Raw genomic sequence first — 14572 nt, forward strand, 5'->3', positions numbered from 1 at the left:
AGAAAGGCAATAATGTGTGTACAACAAATGTATAACATTTGGGTAGCACTTTGTTGCTAAATATTAGAATGTTTCTAAGCAGGGCAATTTCAAGTAACCTACAAAATCTGGTATCTTTTCCTTAGTGAGGAAATATTTGGAACCCCATTAAAAAGAATTGGGAATGATATTCTGCCATACAGGTCCAAGAAATGGAGGATGCAAGTTATAAAATAATAAACATAGCTTGAAACTTCATTTTGAAGAAAAACTACAGAGGTTATGTATTTGTATGTGCATATAACAGAGTATAGAAATGTGTACACCAAACTTATCAGAAAGTAGATTTGGGGAGGATTGAGGGAGAATTTTTAAAATTTACATATTGTTCAGATACAGTTTTTTTCTTTCGACAATGAGCATTTGTAATTTTTTTAATAAAGGAAAACATTTTTAGGAGCTCTTTTGCTTGTAACAACAATAGCAACTATTTTGTCATTGAAAATAATGGACAAAACCCAGTTTTCTGAGTGCAATACAACTGCTAGCTACAGGAAAGTAAGCAATGGACTAGGAGAAGAACAAACCCAAGATTCTTTGAAAATCCTGTTTTTCACATTTCTCTTAATTTGGCATTCTGTCACCTACAATGTAATTACTCAGAAGGTGGTTCTTAGAAAGTGTCCCCTTCCGAGAATAATGCTTATTGAGAACAACTTGGAAATGATTCAAGAACTGACTGCAGGTCACAATTGACTTACACAATAAACTTTATAGCTATGCCCCAAAGAGATCAGATCACAGCATTAGAAAAGATGGTGAGATCATCCCCTCACTTGTGGTTGGCTTAGATCTAGTCAAGTAATCAAAGAAATTCTGAATACTAAAAGACTAGTAACTCTACATTTTGAAGAATTGAGTTGAGATGCCTTTAAAAAAAAAAAAAAAAAGATGTCTTGCTAAAAGATGTGCCCATTATAAGTATGGAGAAATAATTTGCTATGTTCCAAAGATAAAAGCCTTGCTGGAGGTAACAAATATATAAAGTATAGGAAAAAAAGGAACATTTCCAAGACAAAATTTAAAAAACGAATAGTAAGGGATTTTTGTTGCCTTAAAACTTAGCATCTGAAATTTAGCATTGAAGAGTTAATTTTAATTGGATATATTTCATAATAAGTATCTGAATTATGAGAGACTGAACTGATTCTATAGTTTCCTTTTAACAAAATTTATCCTCCCATTGGCCAAATTTGGGACATGTTGAACACGGAAAAGAAAAGAGACTGTAAAATGATTGCAAAACATCAGATAAATAAAACTCCATTTGTCCGTAGTGATATTCAAAGAGAAAAAGAAAAAATAAAGAAGGCTCTTTTTTAAGAATGTCAACTAATGAAAGTAGAAGGAAAGATATTTAGAAAACTATCACTTTGCATCCCCAAAGCAATCACTGATTCAAGCAAAGATCAGCCATGGCCAGGCATGGTGGCTCCCGCCTGTAATCCTAGCACTTTGGGAGGCCAAGACGGGCGGATCACCTGAGGTCAAGAGTTCAAGACCAGCCTGGCCAACATGGTGAAACCCCATCTTTACTAAAACACAAAAATTAGCCGGGTATGGTGGCAGGTGCCTGTAATCCCAGCTACTCAGGAGACTGAGGCATCAGAATCGCTTGAACCCGGGAGATGGTGGTTGCAGTGAGCTGAGATCGCGCCACTGCAACTCCAGCCTGGGCAGCTGAACAAGACTCTGTCTCAAAAAAAAAAAAAAAAAAAAAAAAGGAATCAGCCATGTAAGCTAAAGCCATTAAGTGGAATTTGTTGAGGGATAGGAGAGCCACAGTACCAAAGAATCCATCCCCAAATACTATTTGCATAAGATGATTTACTTTTATCATGAAGAAATCTATGTTCACCAACTTAATCAAGGTATCAAATAGTGGGGCAACCTGCTATTGTTTCTTGATGTGAAAGAGTAAGAGTATACATCATTAGAGAAATATTCTCGCCAAGAATGTTTAACCTGAATTCGATCAAGTCTCACCCAGTTTATAGGAAATAAAGGGCCCGGATTCTAAGACAACATAAGGAAACAACCAAATCCAACATGTTGGCCTTTCTACAAGAAAACTGTCCTTACTCTTTAAAAAGTCAACTATCTGGCCAGGCGTGGTGGCTCACGCCTGTAATCCCAGCACTTTGGGAGACGGAGGCAGGCAGATCACTTGAGGCCAGGAGTTCAAGACCAGCCTGACCAACATGGTGAAAACTCATTTCTACAAAAAGTACAAACTAGCCAGCCATGCTGGCGCAGGCCTGTATTCCCAGGTATTCGTGAGGCAGAGGTGGAAGGATCACTTGAACTTGTGAGGCGGACGTTGCGGTGAGCCAATATTGTGCCACTGACCTCCAGCCTGAGGGACAGATCCAGAGTCCGTCTCAAAAATAAATAAATAGGTCGGGCACGGTGTCTCACGCCTGTAATCCCAGCACTTTGGGAGGCCGAGGCGGGTGGATCACAAGGTAGGTCAGGAGTTCGAGACCAGCCTGACCAACATGGAGAAACTCCGTCTCTACTAAAAATACAAAAAAATTAGCCAGGCATGGTGGTGCACACCTATAATCCCAGCTACTCAGGAGGCTGAGGCAGGAGAATCGCTTGAGCCTGGGAGTTGGAGGTTGCAGTGAGCCAGTATCAAGCCACTGCATTCCAGCCTAGGTGACAGAGTGAGATTCTGTCTCAAAAAATAAATAAAAACCTAGTATCTTTTGCTTAACATGGGGAGACTGTTCTAGACTAAAAAGAAACCTACAACCCACAACCAAATGCAATGCATGACATTGACTGAATCCTGCTTTGTAAGGGAGGTAGGAGGGCAGAAAGCCGCTATTAAAAGTTCTTGAAACACATTGGGAAATTTTCCATATAAACATTTGATATTATGAATTACTACTGATTTTCCTTAAGTGCGATCATGATATTGTGGGTATACAGGAGAATTTCCTTGTTCTTGGGTAATGTGGGTAATGTATGCTTTTTAGAGATAAAATACCATGATACCTGAAATTTACTTTAAAATATTTTATCAGTGTGGGGTAGGGAGAGGGAAGGATTGCTGTTATGGTATCTGTCTTTGACCTGAAAAATCAGTAATATAGTTAAACCTAATACATAAATACAGTTATAGTAAGCATGGCAAAATGTTGGCAACTGTTGAATCTAGGTGGCATAGAGTTGTTTATTATATTATCCTTTCAACTTTTCCATGTTTGAGATTTTTTGTAATAAAAAGTTGGGAGAGGGGATTATTTTCAGAAATATTTTCCTTAGATGACACCTATAAAATGTATCTTAAATTTTAAAGTACCTTAACTAGAAGTTGTCTGCTTTCCTTCATTTGCTTGCTCATCGTCCATTCTAATACTAAAACCTATCTATATTGCATATGATATTCTAATGCTAGAATAGGTCTAATATAAATCTCACAAATAACACCAATAACCAGCACAAGATTTATAGGTGTAAACATCTGGTTTTATACCGAAATAACAAACTTAACAGCAGTAAAACAAATCGTTTATTACTGCATATGTGTTATATTAAATTTACACAATGATATATAAAAACACATACTGTTTATATTATATAGTAATTTAACATCAACAGGAATATCAACACAAGTACTACTCATGCACAAAACATGCATATATTGGTATACAAAAAGCAATTTTACACAATACTGTTTACCAAAAATTTTTTCTTAAAAAACAGCCCTTCCACATAGGATCAGCGGTCCAATCTGGACTGGATTGCACTAATATGTTCAGGTCAATGCTTAGGTGGCATAGCGCTCAGTGAGCAATTCTGGGATTGGAGTCATGCCCAAGGGTTACTTCATTAATAGTGAATGTCTCTGTGCCCAAGGACCAAAATTTTATCCCAAAAGTAAATCCTCCAAGGAATGAAGGGTTAGATTGGCTACAAATTAGGGAGGGAAAAGAAGGCATCAAAATGTTGGATAAACGGCCCTAGAAGGGGTTATTAGGAACAGGGCCTAGGCACCAAGTGTGGCAAAAGTTTTTGTGAATCCTTTTAAGGTCCCTATCCAGGCTGCCATCTCTGGATTTAAGGTCTGGCCTCCAAGTCATGAGTCTAGTAAAAAAAACAGTTCTGAGAATAAAGCCGAATGGGCATATATCTGAGAAATGTAACTACATAAAAAACTATAGAATACACTGAGTGCCCTTCGTACCTACTTCACACTATTGTATGTGGTGCCCCTCAACAGGAAAACCCTCATGGAGACACTGCCCTGAAAATTCAAGGAGCAAATATAAATCCAAAAATTCCATCCACCTGACCTTGGGATCAAACGGTCTTATCCCAATAAAACTTGAACATCAAAACCTGTACCTTGCCAGATGCTCAGAAAGATTAAAATAAAAAACAGCTGGTACCACAAAACTCACTATTACCACCATTAAAACCTCAATATTTACTTCTAACTAGCAAAATATTCTTAACCTTCCATTAAAGGCACTAGTGTCCATACATGAAGATGAAACAATAATTTACCTTGGTTTTATCTTTTTAAAAAAGCATTCCATTAAAGTATTATACAAAAATGAAAACACCACCTTTTTTATTTTGGCAACTAGAAAAAAAAAAAAAAAGACTCTCTCTACACCAATGACGTCACTCAAACCGTCGTCATCAGTTTCAAAGAGCCAGACCGAAAGCGGAGGATCTTCTTCTTGAGGTTATGCGAGGCCTTAATTTTGACAAAGGTTTTTGCGTGGTGATTGTGAAGGTCTGGCGCGGTTACCGTTTGAATGGGGAGAGTCTGGACAAACTGGGACCAAATCAAGCCACCGCTTTCTTCAGAGTCGCTGGTGGTTGTGCTCTCCCCCACGAACTCGCCCTCGCTCACACTCGACTCGCTGTCCCCGAAGCAGTTGGTGGTGTAATTGCTCTGCTCGTCCTCACTGGTGTCCACCACGGTGGAGTGGAACAGGGACTCGCACTCCGCCGAGTATTCGGAGTCGCTAGCCACATAGGCGTAGGGGCTGGCATAGGGCAGCTGCACGGGCGCTGGGTACAGCCCCACATTCTCCCGGCGACCCCGCCGGGCCCTCCTCAGGGCTTCTTCATACGAAATCTCGGCCGAGGACTTCCACCGCCGGTAGTCAGTTCGCTTGTGCTTAGGTTTGGCTACCACCGCCTCCCGTCCGTGGCCGTGCGCCCTGCTCCCGGCCCTGTGGCCCCCGCCCGCGGGCCTGCCAGGAAGACCAGCCTCAGGCCCGCCCCCGCTCTTCCTCCCCTTGGAGGAGGGTTTCTTGAGTTTCTTATTTGTATCCAAGTCATCCGGGAAGCGACACTTTTTGCTCCCGGCCCGCGTTTTCTCCTTTACGGTGGGCAAGCCATTCTCCAGCCCCTGGAGGGCTGGGCCGCGGTGCTTCAGACTGGAGCTCTTCGCGACGCCCACGTTCCTGTGGCCTCGGTGGAGCCTGACACTGGGCTGCTGCCCCGGGATGAACTGGGCCTTGACCAGGTGCGTTTCCTCCAGGCTTTGGGAAGAAGAGCCCTCGCTCTTGAAATCCAAGGCAGGCCTCTCTTCCACCGGGAAAGCTGGAGACAGCAGGGCAGGAGCGGCCGGGGGGACGCCCTGCAGGCTGTTTTTCTGTGACATCTTTTTCAGGGGCTGGACAACTTTGTTCTCCTGCGGCGGGGCGGGGCCTATGCCAGGACTCTCTTTTGGAGAGGCCCCTGAGAGCTGAGCGTTTTCTTTAGGGGACTCCCCTGTCCCGATGGCAGGACACCGAGCATGTTCTTGGGAGGCTGGCTTGGCCGTTTTCGGCAGGTGCTTACTCTGAAGGTCGGAGGCAGCGCCTGAGGGGCAGCCCTCTGGCAAGGGCAACTTCTTGCTTTCGGCTTGTTCGGCCTTTGATTCTTTTGACCACTGCTTCGGTGGGGAGAATGTCCCATTGTCCAGAGAAGGTATCCCGCCAGAGGGCAGACATGCCTGTTTCGAATTCTTAAGGTTCACACTGTTGCCCTGTGAGACACCGCCTGGGGCTCTGATACAAACGCTCCCGTTCCTCAGAAGCCCTTTCGTGGGGTCAGCGTTCACGCTGGTTCTTGGTTTGTTGGTCCTTACAGGGTGTGTTTTTTTCTGGACGAGGCTCAGAATGTAGCCATCCATTTTCTTGCTGGATGAAGGATGGGAAGCAGACCATAGACTGCTTGGGGACGGTAAGGAACTGTCTGTTTTGACAGCATTTAGCTCAGATCCACCGCAAATGTCACTGGGATGGCTTCCAAGCCTGTCCTCTTCCCTCAGAGGGTTGCCCGTCAGACAAAGGAGAAACATTGGACTCTGCACAGCCACAGCATGAAGTGGACTGGGATACCGATATACATCATTCCCGTTTTTAGACACCAGATCACACTGGTACTTGGGATTCACATCTGCAATGACATCAAGGGAATTAAATTGTGGTGTGGAGAGGGAACGGCAAACTGCCCCTGAGGCCTGGTCTTCACAGTGGCCTTCTTTATATTCCAACAATCCTATGAGATCTGAAAAACATTTAAAGGTACACTCTGAAGCAATGAATTGGTCAGCACCAGCTTGACTCTTCGGCCAATTTTTATGAAAAATCCATGGGTAGAGAGAGCATGCCAAGGATTAAAAAATGCTGCCCTACCATTTGACATGTAATTACTGCTACTGGATGAGGGTGAAATATTTAACAAATGTTTTGACAGCAGATGATATATCCTCTGAAGAAAAAATACTCAGCCATTAAGAATGTTTTCAGTCGGCCGGACGCGGTGGCTCAAGCCTGTAATCCCAGCACTTTGGGAGGCCGAGACGGGTGGATCACGAGGTCAGCAGATCGAGAGCATCCTGGCTAACACGGTGAAACCCCGTCTCTACTAAAAAAATACAAAAAAACTAGCTGGGCGAGGTGGCAGGTGCCTGTAGTCCCAGTTACTCCGGAGGCTGAGGCAGGAGAATGGGGTAAACCTGGGAGGCGGAGCTTGCAGTGAACTGAGATCTGGCCACTGCACTCCAGCCTGGGCAACAGAGCGAGACTCCATCTCAAAAAAAAAAAAAAAAAAAGAATGTTTTCAAACTGCTGCATCATAGAGGGAAAACACTTTAAAGTTTAGTGAAAATAATGATATAATACTAGAATATGATTATTTTATTATGATCACATGTATGCAAAGAAAAAACATCTGAGATGAAGCACACCAAGATTCTAGTAGTAGTATTTCAGTATGATGAGAAACAAGTGATATTTACTTTATTTTGTTTTCTGAATTTTCAATCATAACTGTACTGCATTTACAACTGGGAAAAATAAAATGTTTTGAATCACGGTTTCTCTAGGCTGCTCTCCCCTCTGTGTTCTGTTCCTGGCTTTCTTTAGGATAAACTGTACGTTCAGTAGGCTTTCTCCTCATTTTGTGTTTTTTTAAACCTAATTCTTAATGACATTAATTCAAATATAACTGTCAATTGAAAGGAGATGGAAACCAATCAAACTTCAGTAAAAACTTATAAGATTTAAATAATAATTGCCTTATATTTTCAATAGTGACGCTAAAAAAATAAAACAGGGGCCAGGTATGATGGCTTATGCCTGCAATCCTAACCCTGGAAGGCTGAGGCCAGAGGATCGCTTAGGCCCAGGAGTCCGAGACCAGCCTGGACAACATAGTGAGACCCCATCTCTCTAAAAAAAAATTTCAATTTAAAACCTATTTTTTAAATATGATAAAGAATTCTTGATTTAAGATTTTAAAAGATTGAGTGGGTAGTATTAATGGATAAATTTCCCACTTGTCAAAAATGTTGTTTTGTTAATAGGATAAAAAATTCTTGATAAGATTTTAAAAGATTGAGTGGTAATATTAACGGATAAATTTCCCATATCTTGAAAATGTAGATGCCAAAGTACAACAAAATCAAGCTTGCTGTCTTAAATGATTTTGATCTCTTAAATTGGTGAATATTATAAATAACAAATCCTTTTAATGACCTTCAGTTATCAGAGAAAATTAAAATTGAGTTTATCAGTAATAATTTGTCCTCCATTATATTTATTCATTCAAATACTGAGAATCTACATGTGCCTGATTCTATGTTGAGAAAGCTCCATGAACTTCAATGATAATTAGCAGTCTCAGGGAAAAAAATAGTCTAGACCCAGAGATGATATGTAAAGAAAATATAATAAAACAAAAGTGCCATGTCCCCACCCACATGACCCTCCCCTCAATAAAGAGTTTGTTCTAAAAGGAAACATCTAGCTAATAACATCCTTCCCCATCCTTCCTCCCCCAGCATCCTAAGCCCTATCTCTGCCTTACTTAAAGCCACACTGACAAACACTTCACTGTTCATCCCTTTTCCCTCTTTAGAGTTGAACAAAACAGATATCCCAGCCCCCAAGGCCTGGTGCAACTGTCTCAATTATGTGAGGATGTGGCATTTGGAAGAGCATGGGTCTGTCTTGAAGGAAAACCTAAACCAAAGTGCCTTTAATGGGTTTATAAAGTTTCCCTCTGAAACCAGATCTGTGGAATGAAGGGGAGTAATTACCAATGAACTTGAGGCCCAGACCCTCTAGATAACACAGTTCTGTGCTTCCCCAAATGATTGCTGCTGACAACACACAGATACAAAGACACCAGCCAATTAGCTCCCTCAGCTGCTCAGTGTTGTTTGCCTTGCCTGGACTCAAAAATTCAGGCTTATACCCAAGTGGAGAACACAGACAAACCAGGAGAGTGGTGACTTGTGCCAGCACCCAGAGCAATTCTAATCTTCATATTTTCTCTTATAAGAATTCACAATATAACAGGACTAAGGAAGGAGTCTTGAGTTCCAGCAGCAACCCTGCCATTCAGCAGATGGAGAACCTCTGACAAATGGCTTATAAGCCAAAATTCCTCTTCTGTTAGATGAGAAGTTTGAAAACAACAATTTCTGAATTCCCTTGGGATGATGGAAAAACATGGACCTGGCACTTAGGCCTGAGCTTAACTTCTGCCTCTGCCACTCACTATCTATAGAGCCTTAAGTAACATATCTAACCTTACTGGGCCTCATTTTTTTAATACATACATAAAATGGAGCTAACAAGACCTGTACTGTGCAGAACTACTGGGAGGATTCAGTGGAGATAAATGTATACAGAGCGTCCAGCACAGTGTGCGACACATACTGGAAATGCAGAAACTCTTCTAGTACAATAGCATGATTCCTTCTGGAGGTCATTGCAAAGATATCCCAAAATAAGGAATAATGGCATGTGGGCACCCACTTACTAAAAGAAAAAACAGGCTGCCATCATGCAGAACATTCTGGAGAACATGAAGGGGCCACTGCACCCTGAAGTGCCAACCAGTTTTTGGCCAGGCTGATGGACATATTTAACTTAATGTGAGTGTTAGATTGATTGATTGAGATGGTGCCTCACTCTGTTGCCCAGGTTGGAATGCAGTGGTTGGATCCAGGTTGGATCTCGGCTCACTGCAACGTCCGCCTCCAGAGTTCAAGCGATTCTACTGCCTCAGCCTCTCAAGTAGCTGGGATTACAGGCACATGCTGCCACACCCAGCTGATTTTTGTATTTTTAGTAGAGAAGGTGTTTCACCATGTTGCACAGGCTGGGTGTTTTTTTTTTTTTTTTTTGAGGGTGCCTCTGTCTTAGTCGCCCAGGCTGGAGTGCAGTGGCACGATCTTGGCTCACTGCAACCTCCACCTCCTGGGTTCAAGCAATTCTCCTCCCTCAGCCTCCCAAGTAGCTGGGACTATAGGCATGTGCCGCCATGCCCGGCTAATTTTTGTATTTTTAGTGGAGATGGGGTTTTACCATGTTGGCCAGGCTGGTCTTGAACTCCTGACCTCAAGTGATCCACCCATCTCGGCCTCCCAAAATGCTAGGATTATAGGGGTGAGCCACTGTGCCAGGCCAACCCAGGCTGGTCTTGAACTCTTGACCTCAGGTGATCCAACCGCCTTAGCCTCCCAAAGTGCTGAGATTACAGGTGTGAGCCACTGTACCTGGCTGAGTTTTAGCTTTAAATAATTAAAAGAAGAAAACAGTTCCAGAATGAAAGAAAAATGCAGACAAGTTAACCTAACAGCAAAAGCTCGGAAACAGAGCTCAAGACCTACAGTATTGGGACAGGATTTCTAGAGATAAACTGTCTTGCGGCTATCAGAATATATAACCAAGTAGCACCCAAAGGGTACTGGAATAGTTCTAGATACTCATCTAAATGAAACTATGAGTTCTAGATGTAAGTATGGCACTAAATGCTGCAAATTGATGAACCTTCATTTTTCCACCAATGAAAGGTGCTGGAGCCAAATAACCTTTCAAGGGCCCTTGACGCCTTCCAATTAAAAATTTCTATCAGTGCTAAAAATTCTTACCTGCAGATTTGGGGCAACTGTCTGAGAGAGTCAAGGTCGCCTCCAAGGGGCTGCAAAAGCAGGTGCTGGAATGACAACTGGATAAACACTCACTGAACACCGAGTTAGAGGAATTGGAAAGGGATCCTGAAGCCCCATCACTCAGCTCATAGAACCCTACAAATAAAAACACCATTGGAATTAAGATCATGTCAAGGAATAATGCATATTCATGCTTAAAAGGAAAATGAATAATCATTTAGGGAAAGGAGATTTTTTTTGTTTTCTTTTTTGGCCAATTTTGGTTCATTGGACTTTAGTGTCCTAATCTTATGGTCTTATTTCAAACAATCCTTAGGAAAAGGCAAAGAGTCCATAACCAGGGGTACATTTCAGAGTTACTCTCACCCTCAGACTGACTTTACTCCTTGACCCCGCCTCTGAAGATGTCCAAGGAAAGAAACTTAGATCTGTCAAGCCTCATCTTTATCATGATTGTTTCAGAAAAATAATAAGAGAAAAACCTATTTAAGGAGCCAGTGGTTTAAAAGAAAAAAAAAATTTTTTTTTTGAAGTGGTCTCAGGAAGTTGAAGTGTGACTAATTTTCTAGCCCAGTTCTGACTTACTCAAGTTTCAAAGGAGGGCAGCTCTTGCAGAAATCTGAATAGCTTTTATTTTTAAACTCGGGGGACTCCAGTCACATCGATCTCATTACTAAAAATTTTGTTGTTTGAGTTTATTTCCCTCTTATTCCAATGAAACTGAATGGCAGACTACTTTTTTTTTTATTTTATTTTTTATCCTCTCTCTGTGCACTGGAAACAAACTCCATTGCCATTTGCAGGTCTGGGAATGTTAACCACAAGGGGCTGAGATATAACTCAACAGTGCAGAATTCTGTCCTTGTGCTCAATCACTCACCTGAGCTAGGCCGACTGTCTGTCTCCAGGTGCTCTTCAGATGTCTTTTCTACATCCAGTCTCAGGTCACTTATCTGCTTGTCAAGCTCTTGCAACTGATTCAACAAACCAGCATCTCTTCGCCTCAAACAATTCTGATTAGGAAGAAACAAAGGAAACATGAACATACAGGGGTGACATAAGAACCAGAAAGTCTATTCTAAGGATTCAAATTACCCATCTGAAGAGTTCACTAAAACTTAGAAAACCAAAATTTTACTGGATGACCTGAAGTAAAGAAAGACTTCAAGAATTTAAGAATATGTCCTATGTTTAATTCTACTTTCTCACATTTTGTGGTGATATAAAGTTTCTTCATAAAAACAAGACTTTAGTTTCAACTAATATATACAAACTGACTTTTTATAGGTAGGGACAAGAAAAATGGACTGAGACTTTAAATCATCTGGTGTATAACCAGTCTTTTAAAAAACAATACTTCACAGTAGACTCTTTAATTTGAAGTGAGAGTAACAGATTTCCTATAATACGTTATAATCTTAGGTGAGATTTTCTGGCCAAATGTCTTGGCCTGCAGAGTTTTGTTTTCTATTAGTTGCTGTGTGGGGTTTAATCAGTCTTAGGGCCTTTGAAAGTGAGAAACTAATACTAATAGCCAGTGCCAAGTATAATGTGAGCTGGCAGAATCCAAAACCCTCATGGGAAGGCCCATGGAGATTTGAACGCCTCTGGGTTTCCAAAGGTGACAGATGGATTGTGCTAACTCACACTGCCACCTAGTGCTTCCTATTGCTGGAAAAACGGGAGAACTCAAAAAGCATCTGGTTCAAATCATGAATGCCAAGTCTATAAATGAAAATAGTACCATAAACACTGACTGGACTGGAATTATCTTGACATACTGCTTTGCTCCCCTCAACCGGACAACAGGAATGCACAATGACAATCTTGAGATTCGTGCAGACAAAAAGGTGCAATTGCACAAGATAATAAAATGTAAAAGTCACCAGCCATAACCAGTGAGAACTGGCTCAAATCAGTGTTACACAGGAATCAGGTCTGTGACCAAAGAAGCACAGTGAAATACCAAAACAGAGCTATTAAACAAACCACAGTGTACATCCTTACAACGCACATGCATATGAATATCTATGCCTCTTGTCTTTTGACTTAAAAAGCTTGGAGATATAAATCATATGTTTGTTTGCTACAACTAATTTCTTCAGGAAAAATGAACCTATCAAGTAAAAAGCATTTGGGTGCTTAAAAGAAAACACACACAGAGAAAAGAAATGATCTGAAAAGAGATAATAGACGAAAACACACGACAACCGCACAGCATCACTTTATTGTGGGAGGGCCACTACCCGGCATGTGTCTAGTTTGGATAGTATCACTTGGTCAGGTGAGGACGTTTGCTGTTTCCAAAACTACATTTTAAGGTCAATGAAAACAAAGCTGCCGCCATTATTCTGAGGCGGGGTCAAAAGCTGTTCATCAATACATTAAGCTACAAAGTTCTTTTTCTTCCCCACTAATGAAGACTGCATAGAATGACTGAGACACTGACAGAAATCCAGTAAGATTAATGCTTCCCGAGAGCAGGTTCTCTTTTCTCCCACCTCCACCACCAATCACAGCTGGCAGAACGTACAAAATATGAGAGGAGGGGACACAGTCTCCAGCCAAATTTCCATCATTTCCATCTAGTTTGAGCTGCCTTATACAAAGGGCTTCTATTTGAAATTAAGCACCAGCCTGGGTGAAAGGTGGCATGCTGGGGAGAGCTCTCGGAGAGGCACGGCTCCCTACAGGCGCTCCAGTGTAATCGTAAAACTCGGCCTTGGACAGTTAAGCAAGCCACAAACCCCCTCCTTGGCTTTTGGCCCCTCTCGGCGGGAGGAGATGAAGCCAAGAAAACCTCCAAATAAAACGATATTTTAAGTGGGAGTTTGCAAACCTCTGGGGAGGGGGCATATACTCATCTAAGGAGACGGAAGGTCAGAACTAGGCGACTCCAAGAATCCCGAAGGCAGAGGAGGAGGGAAGAGCGGCCACCCCCTTCCCGTAATCCGCGCGAGGTCGCCAGACACAAAGCGGGCACACGCCTGAAACGCGTGGGCGTCGGCAGCCCACGCGCTGCGGGCACTCAGAAAGGAGATCAGGGAGGTATGGGGCTCAGGGAGGCATGGGGCGGGCGGAGGCGTCCCATAACATCGAGCATCTCCCCAGCCAGAGTTAACCTCGCGCCCGCCCCAGGCCACCTGCCCGACCTCCAGCCCCGGGGCAGGGACAGCCGTGCTCCACCTTTCGGCATGACCTACCAATTGCTTTCGTAGTAGCAAGATGTTCTCCTCCAAGAACTTCTCCTCCAGGCGGCTGCGCTGCGCCGCCTCCCCCAGTAGCTCCCCGGCGCGGGGCGCAGCGGCCCCTGCACCCCCGGCGCCGCGCAGGGCGCCCCTGACCAGCAGCTCCTGGCGCTGGCGAAGGTACTCCAACTCCGCCAGCCCGGCCAGCGTGGCCTCCTGCCGCTCCCGGGTGCGCTGCCGCTCGGTGTCCGCCTCGCCCTTCTCCCGCCAGCGCCCCTCGGGCTCCGCCGTGCGCTGCTCGCCTCGGGCCGGCGCCGGAGGCTCCAGCTCCTTCGCCGTCCCGGCCGGACTCAGCTTCATGGCCCCCAATCCCGCAACGAGCGCCGTCACCGCAGCTGGGCCGCCCAGGCGGAGAAGTAGGGCGCTAGGACTGCGGCCGCGGGTGGGCTCATGCCGCCCCGCGGCGGGGCGCGGCGCTGGCGGGGGCGGCGGCCAGAAGCCCTCGGGTCCTGCGCGCGGCAGCCGGCTGCTGCCGTCCCGGCCCGGGCGGCGCCGTCCGCTGTCGCCCCGCGTCCGTCGCCGCGGCCCGGCAGCTGATAACGCCCTGCCCGGCGCTACGTCACGCGCGGCGGCCCTGCAAACCCCCGCCTGGCGCCCGCCTCCCCGCGCCGGCCCCTCGGCTGCGACGCTCGCGCCCCCAGGCTTCCCCTCTTCTGTCAGGCGCGCCGCCCGGCCCTCAGAGCCGCCTCCTCCTCGCTCGTCCCTCCCCGCCCCTCCCCGCTTCCTCCCCCGCTCTCCTCGCGGGCCTCCTCGCCCCCTTTTCGGGTTTACTGCACCCGATTTTGCCCTCGCTCCTCATTGGCTCTTTCCCGTCGCCCAAAGCTCGGGGCGAGCGCCTGGAGCCCCAGCATCCTGTTACAGTCGG

The 14572-nt window shown here is 44.5% G+C and overlaps 1 protein-coding gene across 2 annotated transcripts; it reads right to left on the reverse strand.

Annotated features, from left to right (window-relative positions):
- Positions 1-3499: 3499 nt before the first annotated feature.
- On the reverse strand, positions 3500-14343 carry DACT1 (dishevelled binding antagonist of beta catenin 1). Of its 2 annotated transcripts, none has more exons than XM_023231516.3 (4): positions 13663-14343; positions 11340-11472; positions 10439-10594; positions 3500-6450 (listed from the first exon to the last, which is right to left on the reverse strand). In XM_023231516.3, exons 1-4 carry the CDS (start codon positions 14005-14007, stop codon positions 4682-4684), a joined length of 2403 nt encoding a protein of 800 aa, XP_023087284.2. In that variant the 5' UTR covers positions 14008-14343; the 3' UTR covers positions 3500-4681. The 2 variants fall into 2 exon arrangements, with proteins under 2 accessions (XP_023087284.2, XP_023087274.2); XM_023231506.3 differs by having other exon boundaries at positions 3500-6561.
- Positions 14344-14572: the final 229 nt, after the last annotated feature.

Source organism: Piliocolobus tephrosceles, chromosome 6 (assembly GCF_002776525.5).
Source record: "Piliocolobus tephrosceles isolate RC106 chromosome 6, ASM277652v3, whole genome shotgun sequence".
NCBI classification, from domain to species: Eukaryota; Metazoa; Chordata; class Mammalia; order Primates; family Cercopithecidae; genus Piliocolobus; species Piliocolobus tephrosceles.

Coding starts and splice junctions, on each gene's coding strand:
- DACT1 (XM_023231506.3), bottom strand. CDS start 14,007: ATGAAGCTGAGTCCGGCCGGGACGGCGAAGGAGCTGGAGCCTCCGGCG. Junction 11,473..13,662: donor TGCTACTACGAAAGCAATTG/GTAGGTCATGCC, acceptor CTTCCTAATCAG/AATTGTTTGAGGCGAAGAGA. Junction 10,595..11,339: donor AGACAGTCGGCCTAGCTCAG/GTGAGTGATTGA, acceptor TTTTATTTGTAG/GGTTCTATGAGCTGAGTGAT.